This window comes from Amyelois transitella, chromosome 25, assembly GCF_032362555.1.
Source record: "Amyelois transitella isolate CPQ chromosome 25, ilAmyTran1.1, whole genome shotgun sequence".
Classification (NCBI taxonomy): domain Eukaryota; kingdom Metazoa; phylum Arthropoda; class Insecta; order Lepidoptera; family Pyralidae; genus Amyelois; species Amyelois transitella.
The window spans coordinates 3,889,108-3,909,513 of NC_083528.1; the positions used below are offsets into that span (position 1 = coordinate 3,889,108).

The following is a 20,406-nucleotide window of genomic DNA, read 5'->3' on the forward strand; positions in this document are numbered from 1 at the left end:
ATTCTTTATTCAAACAACTACAATTTATAAAGTACAATAGGCGGGCATTTTTTCTTCATATTGAATGTGTTCAACAGTACAAAATATTTACTGTTTTAAATAGACCTGCAGTTAGTTTAAAATCCGAGTAGGTACTCTGGTTGAACTTTCTTCAATTCAGTGTTTGTAAAAGCATTAGTAAGATGAAGGTGTGTCAGTAAAAGAGTGAGTATAATTGCTTCATTTAATGATCTTTCCGTGGTAATGGCTCAATAAGGTACACAAGGAACAGCGAGTTATTGGCATCTCATTTTAATATAGAAAATATAATCTGTCATAACAGGGATATGATTGTAGTAAATATATAATATAATAACGAATATACATATACACGAAACAAAGAAAAAGAGAGGTCACAGCGAGTTATGAAACCGAAACCGAAAAGAAAATCAAACTTTATATATATATAACGTATTTTCTTTTAAATAAAACAAATATGTTAATTTATTTTACAAATTCCTTTGTTATCATATTTCTCTCGTTTAAAATATGCTCTTCTTAATACAAAGATTTCTCGATGACACGACCAACGGAAACGGGTATATCTTGTAGAAAACGTGTGCGCTGCGGTCTACTTGGCGTCGATGCACTCCTTGGACAGCGGGCGCTTGGCGGGCGCGAAGCCGGGCGGCAGCGGCACGAAGCGCGGCGCCCAGCCGCCCGCCGACAGCTGGCTGAACTGCGCGAACAGCTCCTGGCGGCACGGAAAACATGCGAATCAACTTTAGCACGAATACAACCTGTTCAACGCAGCAAAGTCACGTATAGATCAAAACGTTAAATATGTGCAATAGTATACAAAGTGTTGTATTGGACAATTACAAACAAAAATGTTAAATCTTACTTTTTTAATAAAATGTTTAAATACTATTTATCATAAATAGTATTTAAACATTTTATTTGGGTAATTTGGTCAACTTCAGTATACTTTGTATGTACCTCGTGTCATTAGCTAAACCCACGCCCTCTTAAATTGTAAAACTAGTCCTTATAAAGATTGTCGTAAATCTATGATCTTTTTAATTGTCTCTCAACACCCTTACCTAAACGTCACACGACAAACCCGGAAAAGCGGCGTGATTTCATTTGGGTCAGGTCAAAAGTACCCGAAACCGCCGAGCTTGCATGAAGAGAGTTATGAATGTGGATGAAGCGAGGGAAATATGCAGAGATCGTGGCAAGTGGAAAGAGGTAGTCTCCGCCTACCCCTCCGGGAAAGAGGCGTGATTTTATGTATGTATGTATTTCATGTATAGATGTGTTTACCTGCTGCTGATGCGTGAGCGAGCCCTGTGGCGCGCCCTTGGCTCTGCTGACGGACGTGGACACGATGGCCGGGTCCAGCTGCGTCCAGTCGGAGAACGAGTTCTGCTGAGATGTGTAACCTGCAATACGAACACATATTATTTATAACTTTTTAATTTTATATAATCAACTGTAAGTATTTAAGGCAAGCATTCATATGTTACTCATTTCTTAATTAAGGGAGAGGCTTTTTGTAAACAACAGATTCTTCTTACCGGACTAGCAACCAGTCAATAAATTTTACTTCCGAGATCAAATCTAAGCGTATCTTTTCAGTTACTGTTGTTGAAGACCAGTTTAGTATGGTTTCCAACTTTAATATAACTACCTACAGTCTGCTACATTCTAATACAAACAACAAAAAAATTGTAGAGAAAAGAGCTAAATGGGGTATGTCCCACTTAACTCCACCGACAAGAGTTAGCTCTTACATTTAAAGCCCAGCAAACGTTGTTTTGCCATATTAATAATTTTAAAGTAATTTCTAGTTAAAAAAAATGTGAGTGTACTCATTTTATATATGAGTACACTCGTATATAAAATTCTCGTGTCACAATATAACAAAAAGTACACAAATAATAAAAAGTATATGTATGTATGTATGGCCGTGTGGTTCCCGGCACCAATACAAAAAACAATAGGACCACTCCATCTCTTTCCCATGGATGTCGTAAAAGGCGACTAAGGGATAGGCTTACAAACTTGGGATTCTTTTTTAGGCATTGGGTTAGCAACCTGTCACTATTTGAATCTCAATTCTATCATTAAGCCCAATAGCTGAACGTGGCCATTCAGCCTTTTCAAGAGCCAACCTCTGTCTACCCCGCTAGGGATACAGACGTGACCATATGTATGTATGTATGTATGTGTGACCTGCGTGGTGGGCGACGGGGCGCGGCTGCGGCAGCCCGAGGTGGCCGAAGCCGGGCGGCGCCAGGCGCGCGCGCCGCACGCGCTCCATGTTGTCGCTGCAACCACACAAAACGTACGTTACTTTCAACACTTACTGATGCTCTTACGGTGAGGGAAAACATTGGCAAAACCTACACATTCAGGCAACTGAATGTGTCACCATGATCCAATATGAGTTAAGTTCTCCTGCAATGGTTGTGGAGGTCAGATAAAAGTCGCTTCGTGTCTCACCCAACCCTGGTCCATGATCAAAGGCATACCCTGGACTCGTCTGAGTGAGGAATATGACAACCAGGACTAAAGCCAGGAGGAAGAAGACTGTTATAAGCTGGTTAATTATGTTGGGACAGCGGATCCCAGGACCTGCAGCTTAATGGCAGAGGGTACAATTGGGAACATACCATGATGAGAGAAACTATTATAGAGAAACTATTATTGTTTCAAATATTAGGAGAAAAACACCTGGTATCACTGACAAGACTATTATCACACGATTCCAGTCTCCCCTGCGATTACGGAGATCAGATGAGAGGGTCTTTATATTAAAATCTGACTCTCCCAATTCTGGAGTATGGTCAAAAACGCGCACCATTGTAAAAGGCAAAACAGGGAAAGACTTATAAACTTGGTATCCTTCTTTTAGCTGAAGGGCTAGCAACCTGTCACTATTTGAACTTCAATTCTACCATCAAGCCATATAGCTGAACGTGACCTTACAGTCTAATGGAGACTGTTTACCTGGTAAGGAATAAAGGAATGATTAAAGTCTGTATGTACTGACCCGCTGGAGACGCCCTGCATCATCTCGGTCTCCATCATCTCCTGCAGCGCCTTCTGCGTCTCCTTGAAGGGGTCGAAGTCCAGGTCGTCGTCCCCGTCGCCGGCGGCGCGTGCGCTGCTCTCGCCCACTCGCAGGTTGTTCATTCTGGAATGTTTCAACATGTTATTACTAATTAAAAATACATATTGTACAATACAATCGTGCCGTGTGGTTCCCGGCACTTTAATTGAATAGGACCACCACCCGTGGATGTCGTAAAACGCGACTGAGGAAATGGCTAATAAACTATAGTAATCTTGTAGGCGATGGACTAGCCATCTATATGAATCTGAATTTCATCATAAAGATATACAGCTGAACGTGGTCTTTCAGTCTTTTCAACTCTGTCTACCCCGCAAGGGATATAGACGTGAAAAGTCACGTCTATATCCCTTGCGGGGATTACATATAGATGTATGTATGTATGAACAACAAATAAGTTGACTCACACGCCGGCTGTGTAAGTAAAAAAATTCAATTAACCTCTGTTTGTGCTCCATCTCCAGTCTCTCGGCGCTGAGCATGTTCCTGGCGAACATGTGCGGCTGCTGCGGCTCCAGCTCCTCGCGCGACAGCATGAGCCTGCGCTGCTGCGCTTTGTGGAAGTCCGTGAAGAATTTATCCATGTTCTCAGCGAGATATCGTCCTTCGCTCTGCAAATTCATGATTCATTTGCAAATTAATCTGTATATCCGACATCTTGAAATTCGTAGAATTTGTATTTTACCCCCAAAATGAATCGCACGGTTCAACCTCTGTAGATTGTAATACCATCGCACATTAACGTTGCGGGTTTCAAAATAGCTGATATGTGAGTGTACGGCTGGGGGCAGATAAAACTAACAACCTCTCCATGCTATTTCCACGGCGAGATGGTAAGTTTTATTGATCATCGGTAAGGTGCCCGGTTGAAATGCGTATGGCGTAAAAGGGCACAGGTTCTAATCCCACCGCGGCCATGTACCGATGACTATTTTCGAAGTTATTAGTTTGAATACAAACCGATGCTCTTGCGGTAAGGGAAAATTATGAGGAAACCTGCACATTCAGGAAATTGGAGGTGTAACTATGATCGATCCAAAACGGGTAAGGTTTACCTGCAAAAGTTGCGGAGGTCAGACGGGAGTCGCTTCGTGCAAAAACTTGACTCGCCTAATCCATGGTCTAAGGCACACCCCGGGCTCTACAAAATGGTTAGGATGCAACCGGGTCTAACGACAGGAGGAAGAAGATGGTTAATTTTATCTGCCCCCGGCCATACAAGAATTGTTAAAAAAAACAACATAAATACTTACAGACTGTGGCGCATCGAACCCGTTGACGAGTGCATTCTGTTGCATCTGTTGTTGTTGTTGTTGGCCCAACATTTGATTGTGCATCATAAACCCGGCCGGAATACTATTCATATTGCTTTGCATATTATTCAAATTGCTCATATTATTAACCAAACTATTTGGCATATTATTGGCCAAACTGTTTGGCATATTATTGGCCAAACTGTTTGGCATATTATTGACCAAACTGCTTGGCATATTATTGACCAAACTGTTTGGCATATTGTTTACCAAACTATTTGTCATATTATTCACCATACCATTTTGAAGACTATTAGTCAAGCCATTAGGGAGATTGCTAGTCAGATTATTGGGTATATTGTTGGTCAAACTGCTGGGCATATTGTTGGCTAGGTTGGTGTTCATATTGGCCATTGTGTTCATGCCTAAACTTGTGCCCATTGAATTGTCTATGCGCATGCCGAACGGTGGAAGCATACTGGGATTTGGATGATAATTAGCACCTGAAAATGTAAATATATATTTTTTTAAACCCACTAACATATTTTTGTCGTTGATAAACACAAATACGAATTTACTAACTATTATAAGAACCAAATATGATGATAGATTATAAATTACCTAACTTACTATAAGGCGGCCATCCAAATGCCGAAAGTTTATGTATTTGAGTAGGTTTTTCATAGATTTTGCATTGGTCTAAGGACGTCCATTATACATCTATCTATAGGCGAGTGCATAAACACCAGGACGACTAAGAACCTACTACAATAGCACTGCTTTAACTCGCCCTGGCTGTAACACGTCTGCCAGGACATCAAGACAATAGCGCTGTATATAGCAAATCAGCAAAGCTGAATTATTACTGTGGAGGCACTCACCTAACATTTCACTAGCGGAATCCATCGCTATACTGGCGGCGGGCAAGTAGTGTTTGTGCTCCAGGGCGCGCTGCCGCGCCAGCATCTCGTTCTGCCGCAGCATCTCCTCTCTTCTCAGGTCCCTCTCCACTTTGCCCATCGGAATTTTTTGACTAATTTGCCTATCATTACCTAAATAACTGATCGTGTCTCTGTCTAATAAACCGTAACCGTTCAGCGGTTTCGCCATGTTGTTCTCGACTAAGCCCGCGAACATTTCCTTGTGTCTGAGCATCATCATGACGTCATTATTGGGGTCCGTCAGCAGGCTGTGTGTGTCGTCCTCTAGTAGGTTGTGTTCGCTATTATCTAATAAGTCGTGGTTCTCGAGAAGGCTGTGCCTGTCCGACTCCAACTCGTCCAATTCGTTCGTCAAGTACTGGTGGGAATCGGCCTCGAATACAGTGCTAGTGCTACTACTCTGCGTGTGTTTCTCTGTTTTGTCTTCGTCGTTAATACTATTGCTTTTCTTCTTGTCGGATTTACTTTTCTTGTTGGGCTGAGGGTTTGTGCTGTCCTTGCTTCTCGTTTTGTCCGTGTGGTCTTTGTTGCTTTTTGTGTTCGTTTGAGCCTGCTGTGTGAGTTGTGTGGGACTGGAAGATTCTGATGTGCCGTTTTCTTGTGACTTGTCTGGAAACAGAGGAAACTCGTTTTAGATCGAAATCATCTTTTCTTGATTACTCAGCAAAAGACGATCTCGAGAGGAACTTCACAAAACATAATAATAAATATACTGACTGCGGGCGGCGGGGGCGGGCGCGGGGCTGGCGGGCGCGGGCGGCTCGGCCAGGCTGGGCCACGCCTCCTTGCCGCTCTTGTCGCCGCCCGCCCCGCTCTCGCTGACGCCGTTACACTCCTTTTTAGATCTGCAACACGGAACGAAATATTCTCGTCTTCAAGCTATTTCGCTCAGCAGGGTATATAAATGGATAAGTTAAAAAAAAAAACTAAGTTTGTGGCAGAATAAAAGCCCAGAGTGGAGGTCACAGTGGGATCAAGAAACCACAAATATGCTAAAAGATATTTAGAAAATAGGGGAGGGCACGAACATCAAAAGACTAGATCAGCTGTTTACAGACGGGTGTACGTAAAAATCTGTACTGTCCAGCACTTGTTAAGGCGAAGATTCTTATTTGCTTTGAAAGGCGAAGTGCCGTGTGGTTACCGACACCAATAGAAAAAAGAATAGAACCACTCCATCTCCATCAATTTAATGACATCCAAGCGAGTTAGCTTATAAATTTGGGATTCTGTTGGGCGATGGGCTGGCAACCTGTCACTATTTGAATCTCAATTCTATATTAAAGCGAAATGAGCTGAGCGCGGCCTATCGGGATATAGACGTAATTATATGTATGTATATTGAAGGGCGACTCTTTATTGAAGGCACGAAAACATATCTTCAGCGCAGCGTTCTGTTAGAAAGCAAAAACCAAAATGTGAAATAGCACAACTTTCTTACAAATAACATTTAATTCAGCCCTGACTTGTCGATGCGCACACGCCTCACACGCTACTCTCTCACCACGCTATCGAATCTAGTAAAACTGCAACTAGTGTTTCCTTATTCAACTTATTAACTGTTTGCCTCGCCTCGAATTCAAATTTATCATAATGAATGTAATACTCACTTAGATGAATTGACTACATTTATATTAGGTGATGTGACCGCTGCCGCCTGACTGTTATTTGATTGATTGCCTGAAACAAATAAAGTTAACAATAGAATAAATTACCCTAAATTGCACAAAAAATTTAAACAATATAATAATCCTTAACTTATGTTAAGGAAATTTACAAAAGGCGGCCTTATCGCTTTATGCAATTTCTTCCAAACAACAAGAAAAACATTTCATAAGAGAGAATTCGCTGAGGGATAGTAAGAGAATATTTAGAGAGATATAAAGACTACCTACTATTAATATACTAATAATAATTAAGTTTTTTTTATAAATTCAAATTACCTATACCTAATTCTGGTATAGTTCATCCTATTTCTTATCAGTGTTTTATCCAATAAATCTTCAGCTTATAAAATATTAAATTTATGTAAATTTTAATAGATTTCCTAATAAAATACATATTGAGAATAATAAAATGCTTACCATCTTTTGAACTGCTTTTTTCTGCGCTCGTACTAGAATTACCTGAAATTCCAATATTTTTGGCATATAGTACTTATTTACAATTCATAAATAACATCGATGTTAAAAACTTGAAGGTTTGCGAAATAATAGGAATAAACATACTTTTTTCGCTTATACAGAGCGCACTGGCAACGTTTTTTATCGCGCGATAAACTGTCGCTGTCCCTGTTCACGACATAATAAAAAGTAAAACAGCGATAGTTTATCGCGCGATAAAAAAATGCGTCGCGCGTGCCATGTTAGCCCCGCTGATCTTCGTATAGGAGTATAAAGGAATAAATGGTTCTTCATTGAACCTAAAGAAGCCACTAGAACGTTTTGAAGAGATTATATCTGTGTACGACGAGTCTGAATAGAGTAATTAATGTGGATGTGTGTGCGAAAGAAGAATGCAGAGATCGTGTGAAAATATATAGGCTTCGCCTACGTTGATAACGCATCACGCCAAAGTTTCAATATATAAAATGTAATGCGATTATTAATAAATACATACATATGTCGCTCATTATGTAACAAATTAAGGTTCCACGTGTCAAAGTTCGCGGACGACATCTAGTCTAAAATAAAAACTCATTAACAGAGCTTACGTAATAGATATTACACAGTTACCAAATGCATCGACTGAATGAATATAATATTTGGCACGACTTCAAGATTCAGTCGGCACACAGTTACCATAAATTATAAAGCGCGTTTGCCAAATAAATATTTTTAACGATAAATCCATTTTTAAGTTCTCACGATAAACTTGTTTAATTTTAATTATTAAGTTTTCACCGTCATCATTCTTGTATAAGCCTCATATATGACATATACTATATGGGTATGCCTCTTTTAACTGATTTCAAACTTTCGCGTTACATTATACTATTTATAGATCGAAACATCCGATATAAAATAAAGGTACGTTACGTGAGCGTTTAATACCTATTATATTATAAATAGTATGAGTCTTTTTTGGTTGTCCCACACATTATGTTCTTACGGATAGTGAGGAAATCTGCCATATGTGTAATTATCATAAAATGAGTAAGATTATCTTGCATTTTATCCCACATACTCCAGGATCGTGGGTCGAAGGATCTCCTTCCACGAGAAAAGATGCTCGCATGCGTGGTTTATTTTACGTATTTAGGCCAACTTTTATTTCCTGTTATTAATGTTTGTTTTGTCGCTACAAATATCTAAACTATCTAAAAGAGAAGACAGACGACCTGCCTGCCTACTAAGTGCATGGTATAGACCTTCTGGTCCGACCCAATTATGATTTGTTTTGGCCAATTAGGATCCAGTACGTACTATCTATTTCAGGTCGTCTTCCCACCTCAATTACGGTCCTCCCAGTCCTTAGGGTCGCCATGATGGCACAGGCTGCTACTTCCAGGAGGAATCAGGCAACCAGGACTTAAGCTAGTAAACCCAAGTCCTGATTGCATCCTCATCACTCTGAAGAGGAGATATGCCTTAGACCTTAGTCAGGTTTTTACATAAAATGTAAGCGATTTACACACCTGAACTGCTGTATTGTTTGTCTGTGGGCGTGTCGCGAGTGGCTTGCTGCAACTGGTTGTGCAACTTCCGCTCGTACACCTGGTGCAGCCCCGCGTGCATCTCCTCCTTCGTGAACGACGCTTTAGGATCACCTGCCAACCAAGTACCAATATATAACAAGTCTTTATATTTATGAGGGAAGAGTCAACAGAACTAAATGATGGAATTTACATGCAGATTGTGACGGGTTGTTAGCCCATCATCTCTCTCTTTCTGTTGACTTGTACACTCTGCGTAGGAAGAGAGACAGCTGACTCATATGTATTATGAACATGTGTATCGTGCGCGTTTGAGACATATAGAATGGCCCACAAATAGGTATAAAAACAACCAGTTTTCCACCTGTCCCATTGAGAACCCACATTAGCTTTGCTTTTTCATTTCAGCACACTTGTATGTCTCACTTCCCCTTTCGATCTTATCCAAGTATATATATATTTTTTAATTGAATGTAGAAGGTTCGAGAGGCGCTCCCACCTAGCTCGTGGAGGTACATGCAGTCGGGCTTGGGGCAGGGCTGGTTCTTCATGAAGTTGGCGCAGTACTTGGTGGTGCCGAGCGAGCCCTTGAGCACGCGGCCGTCCAGCGCCACGTTGCTGACGCCCTGGATGGCGCGCAGCGCGTCCGCCGGCGACACGTACGTCACGTACGCGGACGCGGACGGGCCCTGCGGTTGCAATACGTTTGTAACGCTACATCTTATACAAAATGTGTGCCGTGTGCTTCCCGGCACCAATGAAAAAAGAATAGGATTCTTTTAGGCGATGGGCTAGCAACCTGTCACTATTTGAATCTCAATTCTATCATTAAGCCAAATAGCTGAACGTGGCCATTCAGTTTATTCGAGACTGTGAACTCTGTCTACCCCGCAATGGATATAGACGTGACCATATGTATGTAATCTTATACAAAGGCTTTGTTGCAACTGGGAACAAGCCATGATGAAGATTTTTTTGGTTACAAATACAGGGTGACTTTTAATTCAACTGCATAAATTTAACTGTTAAGTGTACTCATCTAAAAGATATTTAAAAACGTTAATAGAAAAATATCAGTTCATATTTCAGAAAGTACGAAAAAAATAAAAGTATCAAAATCCACGAAAAATAACACAAAATACGTCATATCAAGATTCAGAGGTCAAAGACACAATTCATTCAGCTGAGCGATCTCGACAACTCTGTACTTTACTTGATCTTGATACTAGAAAAATAATTTATTTTTCAGACATTTATTTACATGTTTAGTTTAATTTCTTTTTGTAGTATAGGTCTTTAATAAAGCGTGTGACGTAGTTTTTGAGGGTTTGTTAAATGTGAAAATGATGACGTTTAATTTAAATAAAAATAGGCTCAAACGGCTCAGAAGCATGGGTATAGTCTATATTTAAAAGGATGCAGTTGTTTTAAATGTCACCCTGTATATAATAAAGTAAATATTTATTAATTTGCCACCCATTAGGGACATGATAGAAAAATATTTTTTCATATCAAAATATTGTTTTTATAACTCCATTCGTAATTTTAAAGCCAATTTACTGTGCAAAATAAATTATTGCAAATAAGGAATGCATCTTATCATAGTAAACTACTTGCGAAAGAAACTGAAAGTTACACTGGACAATAAATAAATAATAAATGCAGCGAAAAGGTATAACAAACAAACACTAATGATTAAAAAGTACTAAATAAATCTACACATCTATTTTCTACATAAAAACATGCAAAATATATGCTAAACAGTTTGCAAGCTATAAAATCTGACACCAAGATATTAAAATGCATTTCATCACAAATAATCACGCCAATGAGAATGTCTTGGGTTGTACATCGCTATACATAGCTTGATAACAATGACAGGTATTTATTTTTACTTTGTTTTGTCCCTTATTTATAATTCCCAACAATTATAATTATCAAGCTATATTTCAAGAAGTTCACATTGAGGTTATGGGTATACAGGTGCAAAGACAATACAACCAAACACGCCTACCAAACAAACGGCGATACAAGAACTACCTGTGAGCCTGCGTACGCGGTACTTTGGTTTATAACTACTTTGTGGATTTTTCCGTATTTTCCAAAGTACTCTTGCCGTTTGAGGATCTGAAACAAAAAATATTGTAAGAAAATAACATTGTCAATTGTTTATTTTTGATTCGTAAGGTTCAAATCTTGTTTGTTTGTTTATAATATCTTTATTGCATAGAAATTTATACAGTAACAAGAAATATTACATAGTTATAAAAGAAATAAATCTTATTGTATTTATACATCAATGACTCTTTTCTTAGTCATGTATATTACTTTTTGCACATAGTTCTTAAAGCTAAATGTTTATCATGATCCATGATTGCTCAGCTTAACCACAGAAGTTAAAAGAAAGTCGACTCGTATATCTAAATTTCCCCTGGAAACCGGTCTTAGGCGAAACCCTGGCTCCTTCTCAAGGTAGATGTGGTAAATACGCCATGGCCATGAGATGTTAGTTTCTACTTCCCTGGTAGACAGAGACCGGCAGAGAGTCCAGGAAGTCGAGACGGTGTCCCTGTGGGGACAGACAGTTACCTCGGGGTCCGCCAGCCGCACAGGGAGCCCCACCACGAACACGAGGTTGTTCTGTACGACCCTCACGTTGGCGAGGGCGCGTCTGGACTCCAACGTCTTGTTCCGCCGTTTCTGCTCGCGCGCTTTCTTCTCCGTCTTTATCGCTGCCACCTGGAAACAAAACGGACATAATGTTTTATCCCTTACCGGGTAGCCGCAATTTGAGAAAAACTAAGGCCACGATCAGCTGGCTGGATTAAAAAAAAATCTAATAAATTCCAAATCGAATTCCAGTCTCGAGGTATTTTGTTGCCAACAATAAACTAATCAGTGATGGATCAAACTTGAATCTTAAACTTACATCAACTTACTTAAACTATCTTTCATCATTTCAGTTCAATAAGAAAATGAAAAATAAATGTGATAAACTGTTCTTTAATCCATCAATAGATTTTGTGAAAAATAACGCCTCATATTCCAAAAAAAAAACTATCCTTTCTTTTGCTATTTTAACAGGTATTTTAATAGAAATTGATTTATGCCACAGACAAGCTTTGTTTTGGTTTCTCTTGCCATAAATACAGTAAATTTAATCTCTGTTACTTGCTTCAGCTAAAAAGGAGACAGGGCACTGTTGCCCACTCCTGACAAAAAGACGGGGTAATGTTACCTGTTCCTGACTGAGCGGAGTGAAGTCTGCGGGGTTCTCCGGGTAGGCCTTCCGACACGCCGGGCACAGACCGTTCTCGCCCTCCCGAATACGATTCCAGCAAAACCGGCATATCTGTAACACAAACACAATTTGTTAAAACTTTCCACTCGTACGAATAGTTGGCCATTAGCCCTGACGCCTGACGCTTAGCCATATGACGACCCAGTGGCTACATTTAACCAAAAATAAGAACCATGGATAAATAACAATGATTCATTCATTTCATGTAACTGAAAACTTAACATTATTGAAACAATCATGGCTCATGCAAAAAGTTTCAGTCTAATAAATCCAAAAGTTCTTTACTAAAATAGTAGTGCAATAATAAATAAAAAAAAATTGTGCAGCACGGGTTTGGTTTCCCTACAAAAACCGGATCCATGGTCAAAGGCATACCCTGGGCTCCTCTCCAGATTGGTGAAAAAACAACTGAAACTAACTTCAGGAAGAAGCAGATATTCTGCAAATTTATCATAATAACATACAGCTAGAGACAATGGAACGAGTCTAGCTAGATAAATAGAAGGAAAAAAAGATTTAAAAAAATGGTCAACTCACTTGATAACCACATGTGCACGGGTAGAAGTGAAGGTCGTCCACTTCCAGGGGTTCCATACACAGGGGACATTCCACCTGGAACACGTACAAACATACACATTAACTATACTAGTCAGACGGCAGAATCATCAAAAAATATGCTACCTAGATACCACTATACTTGTTTTTGTAATTGAAATCTTATATATCTAAATGAAACTATTAGGAATCCATAATAAATCACCAAGTATGTAAAAAAAAGAACTAATTGATTGACTGACTAACATATCGATGCACAGCCATAGATTGATATTTGGCGATATTTGGTCAAGGCGCGCAACAAGATAAGCTTCCCGAAATACAACAAGATATTGGAATGTGACTTAACGTTAACTCAAGAGTGTATAAAACTAAAAAACAGTTTTTAATGTCATATTACTCATATGAAACTGAACAATTGTTGTGCGAAGCGTTCATGTGATGTCTTATTTGTAATTCAATCAATCAAGACGCGAGACGCACCAAATAATTATAGAAAGTAAACCGCAATTATATTCAATAGCAAGCCATGCATTTAATTAATGTTACGGTAACCAAACGAAGTGCTACAAACTATTAAGTAAACTTTAATGTCATTATATGAGTATGTGCCGTGTGGTTCCCGACACTTTGGAATAGGACACTTCATCTCTTTCCCACTGATGTCGTAAAAGACGACTAAGGTAATAGGTGCACATTCATCTAGTGCAAGTTTAAATGCTGTCTACCTGGTATACTATAATGAAAAAATAACATAGTGTGTACCAGCTGCTTCTCTTATCGTGAAAATTGTAAAAATCAATCAAGGGAAAGGCTAATTAACTTGGAATTCTAGGCTAGCAACCTGCCACTATTGGAAGGATGTGGCCTTTCAGCCTTTTCGAGACTGCAGGCTCTGTTTACCCCGTAAGAGATAAAGACATGATTATATGTGTAAATTTATGTACTGTACATACATACATAAAATCACGCCTCCATCCCGGAGGGGTAGGCAGAGACTACCTCTTTCCACTTGCCATGATCTCTGCATATTTCCTTCGCTTCATCCACATTCATAACTCTCTTCATGCAAGCTCGGCGGTTTCGGGTACTTTTGACTTACTTTTTTTTTATTTATGTACTGTATGTATGTCAAATCAAACTATGCTGCACAGTGCACACCCAGGTGTCAAGTTTGTAATTTAACAAGTCATAAATGACCACAGACACATTAAAACGCGTTGGTCACAGGTCTACACTACTATAAGGTTGTGATTTCTTCAAATCGCACGCATTAATATAATAATGCAGGAGTCCTAAGGTCCTAACTATGGATTCACAAATGTTTCAATTTACTGCATAACTTAATTTTCCTTTTTTATGGGAACTTTTAATAAAAGGAATCCCCTGACAACTATAATGCTAATATATGTAATACTGTGGATTAACCTGCTCTTCTCCGCTCTGATTCAGTACTGACATCCTAGCCCCAGACGCCAAAGGTTCCGTAGCCTCCAGTATAACGCAAACTAATGTCAGCTTACACTGTAATCTGAAAAAAAAAGCAATTATTTTAATTACTTGTACATACTTTCATAGTAGGTAGTCAAACTGTTTTGGCACAGATTAAAATTTACAAAATATGTAAAAGTAAAAATGCCATCCCAAATATTATTATAAATCCAAAATTAGGTTTGTTTGTTACCTCTTCACTGTTAAACCACTTAATCGATATTAATGAAATTTGCATGCATATACATAGTTACATTATATGCTTAAGTTAAATTAATTTTTATTCTGGCGGAGTCGCGCTAGAAATTTAGTCCTTTAAATTTTAGATTTAGGATTTTTGAATTATTTTGGCCAAGATGTACAGCAGCCTCTTAGAAAACTTTACAGATAGGTATTGAGGTAGATACTTTTATCCACTTTAGGATTTAGTATCAAAACGTGTGGGAGACTTAAAGGGCAGGAGGTAGGCGTCGGATCAACTCGGGCTATTTTGTGGGGGTTAAATTTTGGTACAATATAAATTTTATTTAGGTGGGTGTCAAATTGAGTTAAACTAAATTATTAATCACACAATTTTTAAGCTTTGATTTTGGAAGTAATTCCGCCTGACACTATGCTGCAAATTTTGACAACATTTAAAGTTTCAGTAGTGATTAATTGCCTGTTAATAAATAACAAGTTACATTCATCCACGAAAGAAAAACATACAAAAAAAAAATCAACATATTTTTTTACATTAGTGGTGCTTTCAATGGGAATATATGTAAAATAATAATGTAAAAATATACCGCTTTCATGTCGTAAGATGAGAAAATGATCTTCGTTGGATGTACCAACAAACATTACACAATCATAACAAAACCCACTCGGCCTTCGAAGCACAATATTCAGAATGGCCAGCAATCATTTCTAAAGGACATTTACTCAGCTCAGTTTCAAATTTCAATTATTTCAGTGACACTGCTATTGTCACCGAAAGTCTTAAAGTGTAATTTGTGAGTTTATATGCTTATCTACTATACTACTTAGTAAAGGAAATAAATAAAATATAAAAAAGGACTGTATGTAAGCAACTACCCCATCGTTTTTGCTTGGCTTTCATTCCCATGGGAATTTTATTAGACCACTTTGTTAGCAGTTGCCTAAATGTATGTTCACAACGAGACGAGACATGTGCTCCGAAAAATTATTTTGTTAGTGGACGAATTCCCCTAAACTCTCAGAAGGTTGTAGAAAAGTTAGTTTGCACAATTTTACTAGAAATTCATCGTCGTATCATTACTCACACAAATGAACGTGGTTACTTTCACCTTATCTTTAATATTTGCTTGACCTAATAAATCACAGTTAATTGTTAAAACTAATAATTTTACAACCACATAAAAAAGCAAAGATTTTGTTTTAAAAACAAAAAAGTAACAATGTATATAATTAAATAACTTTTACGACTATGACGATGTCATAATACTTTATGTTGTATTTATTTTAATATAGAGCATTTTCTGTCTTGTTACAAACTTGGCCAAGGGATGACTTAAAAGTGGTCTTTTAAGGCATTCCGCAGGTTAAATAAAAATAAAATAAAAAAGCAAAATGAGCCATAAAGAATATACTTTATCTTAAATGTCCATCCTATCGAATAATAATCCGCGGCTAAGGTCATGAGGAAATTAATATAGCTACGCCAAACTGAACTTGTGTAAATTGTGAATATATATTAGAAAGTTGTTTTTATTTTTAAAAAGATCATTACAACCGTTTGTATGTAGACACTCGCGAAATTGATAAGGCGATTGCTAATGACTAAAGTAAACACGGTGACGTAATTACTATTTCAAAATAAACATCAACAAACGCGATTTTATAAAAATGATAGGTATAATAGGAAACTTATTGCATAGAAAACATAACAATTTGTAGACATGAAAGTCTTGCACCCGTACCATGACATGCGCGACGCAGCTTTTATCGCGCCGAAAAGTTATCGCTGTCCTGTTACACGTCATAATAAAAAGCGAAACAGCGATTATTTTTTTCGCGATAAAAACGACCTCGCGCGTGCTTTGCTACGGGTATTGGTATAAAACGCATTTATATATTTTTATGATGCACACGCTACAGCAGTGAGTAGTTATAGTCCATTTTCTAAGGTATTAAAATAAAATAATCATGAAATGTCTTAATATCAAAAATAAATTTTAAAAAAAAACTTAGTTTATTTTTACTTGACAGCATGAATAATTCATCATAACATCAACTAAATTTATTTTTGTTTTATTTTGTCAATGTATATTTACATATTTCTGAATTAAAGGAGGTATCAAGATTGTTTCAGTGCCTCTATTTAAGTAAGAACCTAAAGAAGTAGATTATACAGAAATCTGACCCCAAATGACTCTTCAGTTGCTACTGACAGGAGGTCAGACTCAATTACGCTGTACACTGGCAAGTTTGGCTTCTGGCGCCAAAGATGTACATTATGTAAGATACGGCATTAGAAAGGGAATGCGTGAGAGCCAGATGTTTCGACCAAGATTCGGTTTCGAACTGGCTACTATTGGGTTAAGGTCGATATTATCACTTTACTTTAGGATCGAGGAAGCTATGAAGTTTGTACGAAAATCGTGATTCGAGCCAATAGTCAAAGGTCAGTGGAGATTCGATTCATAATAAGCAAAGTTCACGTAAATCATAAAGTAAAATTTACATACATGACACCACACCACCACCAAGGAGCAAACAGTCTTGAGTATGTAGCAACATCGAAATTTGTAGATAAATAAAAAAAATATATATAGTAAATAAGAATCTCGAACTTATACCTACACCAATTTTAAAAATTAAATCTTTTCTTTCAATTCCCACGAAAACAAATCTCAGTGTAACAACGACTGTTAAATATATTGAATTGTGCAAAGCAGTTTAATAATGACAAAGATTTCAAAATTAATGGAGTTGTTTGATATAAGTATAAATAAATGCAAGATGGAATTTAAAATTCATTATGGCATTAATTATTCCCATGCTATTTATCTTACTTGCAAAAAGCTTGAATAATTTAAAAAAGAAAGTTTTTATTAGAAAATTAAAAAACCTTTAAATAACACTCCACAGGAGAACTAACATTACATAGGCACTCATGGTCAAATCTGACTTGACAACCATAGTATCTTACACACAGAAATTACAAAATTTGAAAAAATATATAATATATATAAACACACACACTTGTAACTATGCAATTTCTATGCAATCACACAGTTTGTTTATAATTAAGCGACTGAAACAAAACATTCTTGTCACTAATAAAAATAAAGTACACACATGCGTTTTTAACTTATCTATCACACAATCGTCATAGATATTACCCAAGATAAGGTAGATAAGGAACCATTTGAATTAAGAAACGATATGGCCCCGATTGCGATTTGAGTGCACGAATTATCAAAACAAATAGTAAATTCCAATTAAATGTTGAGCGTATCCTTGGAACCAGATCCAAGCTGGGTTAGGTTCACTTATTAATAAAGTTATTTTATTTATTTACATTCAAGCATCAATGGCCCATAGATAAATACCTTGCAGGATAAAATATATAATAAATATAACTAGTTATGTGAGTCAGTGTGTCTCGAAAGACATAAAGACGTGATTATATGTATGTATGTGAGTCAGCCAGGACTTATCAAACTGACTAAATCTCTACTGGATCATAGTCATATGCTAATACGATAAGATCTGACTCTAACTCCGAGTTATGGAAAAATAAATTAAAGTCAATGTTAGTAAATATATACATCACGTCTTGGCGAGGATTTGAACCTGGGTTGCAAATAAACCCTAAGTAGTGAGGTGACAATCTGAACAACCAATCATGATATTTTGATTGGAAAATTTTAAATTAGCACTAATAGTTATAGTAATACAATATCAATTTGTAGTAATATTTGACATGATAGTATGTTTACACCCTGCTATATCAATATAATTAAAGAGAAATTAAATCACCCTCCAGATTATATCTGCCACAAATTATATAGTAATAGAAGTGTCATTATTTTACAATGTACATATAGTACCAGTGGGAGCTGTGACCCATTATGTGAATTGATGAAGGATTTTATTCGAATTGTTTCTCAAATGTCAAAAATTACAAAACATGATTTGACACACTGGACAAGTGGCAATTGTAACACAGGCCCAATTATCTTTATAGTTTGGATGTAGTTAAGATTGTATTGGCCTAAGTTCAAACAGCTCTCATCTGGCTTCTTACTAGTGTATGTTATATACAGAGCTTTTATTATTGTTATAATTTGTATAAGGATTAGCAGAAACATAAGAAAAAATTTGATTGCATCTTCATTCAGTGTTTACTTCACTCTATTGATATGTTATACTTCTGTGCATAAGATATTGTATACATTGGTTCCCACCAAATTATGTTTTTATTTTCAAATAAAGATAAATCAATAGGCATGATAAATCAACAAATATAAACAGTGAGTGCATATCCATTATCATGATATGGACTTTGTTTTAACAATTTATTTATTACAAATTAAGCTTTATTGTATGAAAGTTTCCTTTTGATTATTATGAAAAAATTTACATTGTGATCAACAGATCATAAAGCCTCCATGTAAATATTTAAATTTACAGCTGCATTTGATTCTTCTTGGTATTCAGCTATTAAATATTCTTTTTTATATTGGTCTTCATTTACAGAAAGTTGTTGGTAAAATGATAAATATTTATGTTGTTCGTAAAGAATTTGTGAAATTTGTCTGAGGTGAATACTGTTGTTTTACGAATGTAAAATTTAACTAAGTTTTCAAACAAGTGGCCGTCACTATATATTACTGAACATTGTGTATTTACATTCATCTCAGCTGATTGCTGATAACACTGAAAACAAAAACCACAAAGTAAGGGTTTGAAGAGTAGTGTTTGTGGTTTCATTAAACCGTTTACAGGTGATGTACTTACCTTACCTTCCCCGAAATAGATATGAGTGTTCACAATGAAATATCTAATTGAAATGAATATAATTTAGGTGCACTCTTCAATGTGAAATAACTGACAGACGTACATATTGTAAATTTTACAACAATACTGTTCCAGAATTATTTGAATAATTGGATAATAGATGTACCTGTTTGAGAGTACAGTATGATTCTCAAAACATTTATAAAGCCTTTGTCATATAAGCCTTAACTAGGTGTTACCTAATTTTGTAAAACAGCAAAATTAATGCAAACAAAACTTGTTGTTTGGCAAGTGTACCTTAGCAGGGGTCAAACAGTGTGTTCTTGGGTCATGCACAGCGGGACCCTAACAATAAGTTGGTTCTGATAAATGATCGCAACAATGACATGACTCAACCCAGCATTGACAAGTTCACAATTTGACATTTTCTAGTTGAAAAAAAACAATTATTTATTTCTTACTGATATACGTGTAAGGCAATATAACGGCATAGTTACACCCAGTAAAAACAAATTGAAATACCTAAAATACACGTATCAATTATGTACCCACTCTTTAAGCTAGATGTACGTCCGTCAGCTGCCATTCAAAAGAATATGTGGCAAAAGTCAAACTTTCATTTCATACAAGGATGCACTAAAAATACACTATAAACACTCAAGATACAGTCTCTTACGTATACAAACTTCTATTCTTTAATTTTAGCACCCGATTCCATTTTAGGAGAAAAAATTAAAATCGATGTTTACCTTACGTCTCCTCTCAATGCAATCTTTTCTATTGCAGAATCAAGACTGCTAACCCTTCCGCAAGTCGAAGATGAATCCTTTTCAATGGACCTACAATGCTGCTCACAATTCAATTTAAAATAAAATGCAAAGCTGAAATAAATACAAGTGTCCCGAAGATATTTTCTGCGAGTTACTATACATTTGTTTTATGAAATGGCCTAATCTTTTTACAAGATTCCGTTCTGTGTTTCCATAGACAACTTCATATACTTTTTAATTTCAAATAATAAAAAAAAGCTATGAGTAATTTTCCACTTTCGTCAAGGATGCAACTTTCTCTTCTTCTCCAATTATTTATTTTTTGTAATTTAA

General features: G+C 36.9%; 1 protein-coding gene across 2 annotated transcripts; it reads right to left on the reverse strand.

Moving 5' to 3' along the window:
• Nucleotides 1–268: 268 nt before the first annotated feature.
• On the reverse strand, nt 269–20,296 carry LOC106137123 (uncharacterized). Of its 2 annotated transcripts, none has more exons than XM_060951477.1 (18): nt 20,053–20,296; nt 14,252–14,354; nt 12,806–12,880; nt 12,206–12,319; nt 11,557–11,706; nt 11,008–11,094; nt 9,467–9,656; nt 8,950–9,081; nt 7,397–7,438; nt 6,923–6,992; nt 6,030–6,157; nt 5,253–5,921; nt 4,372–4,874; nt 3,560–3,729; nt 3,038–3,181; nt 2,218–2,312; nt 1,306–1,424; nt 269–733 (listed from the first exon to the last, which is right to left on the reverse strand). In XM_060951477.1, exons 2-18 carry the CDS (start codon nt 14,282–14,284, stop codon nt 611–613), a joined length of 2,844 nt encoding a protein of 947 aa, XP_060807460.1. In that variant the 5' UTR covers nt 14,285–14,354; nt 20,053–20,296; the 3' UTR covers nt 269–610. The 2 variants fall into 2 exon arrangements, with proteins under 2 accessions (XP_060807460.1, XP_060807461.1); XM_060951478.1 differs by lacking the exon at nt 20,053–20,296 and adding an exon at nt 17,409–17,604.
• Nucleotides 20,297–20,406: the final 110 nt, after the last annotated feature.

Excerpts from the sequence above, each read along its gene's own strand:
- LOC106137123 (XM_060951477.1), bottom strand. The coding sequence starts at position 14,284 with ATGTCAGTACTGAATCAGAGCGGAGAAGAGCAG. Across the intron at positions 9,657-11,007 it reads CCGCGTACGCAGGCTCACAG|GGCCCGTCCGCGTCCGCGTA; the intron begins GTAGTTCTTGTA and ends TTGCAACCGCAG. Across the intron at positions 1,425-2,217 it reads CCCCGTCGCCCACCACGCAG|GTTACACATCTCAGCAGAAC; the intron begins GTCACACATACA and ends TTCGTATTGCAG.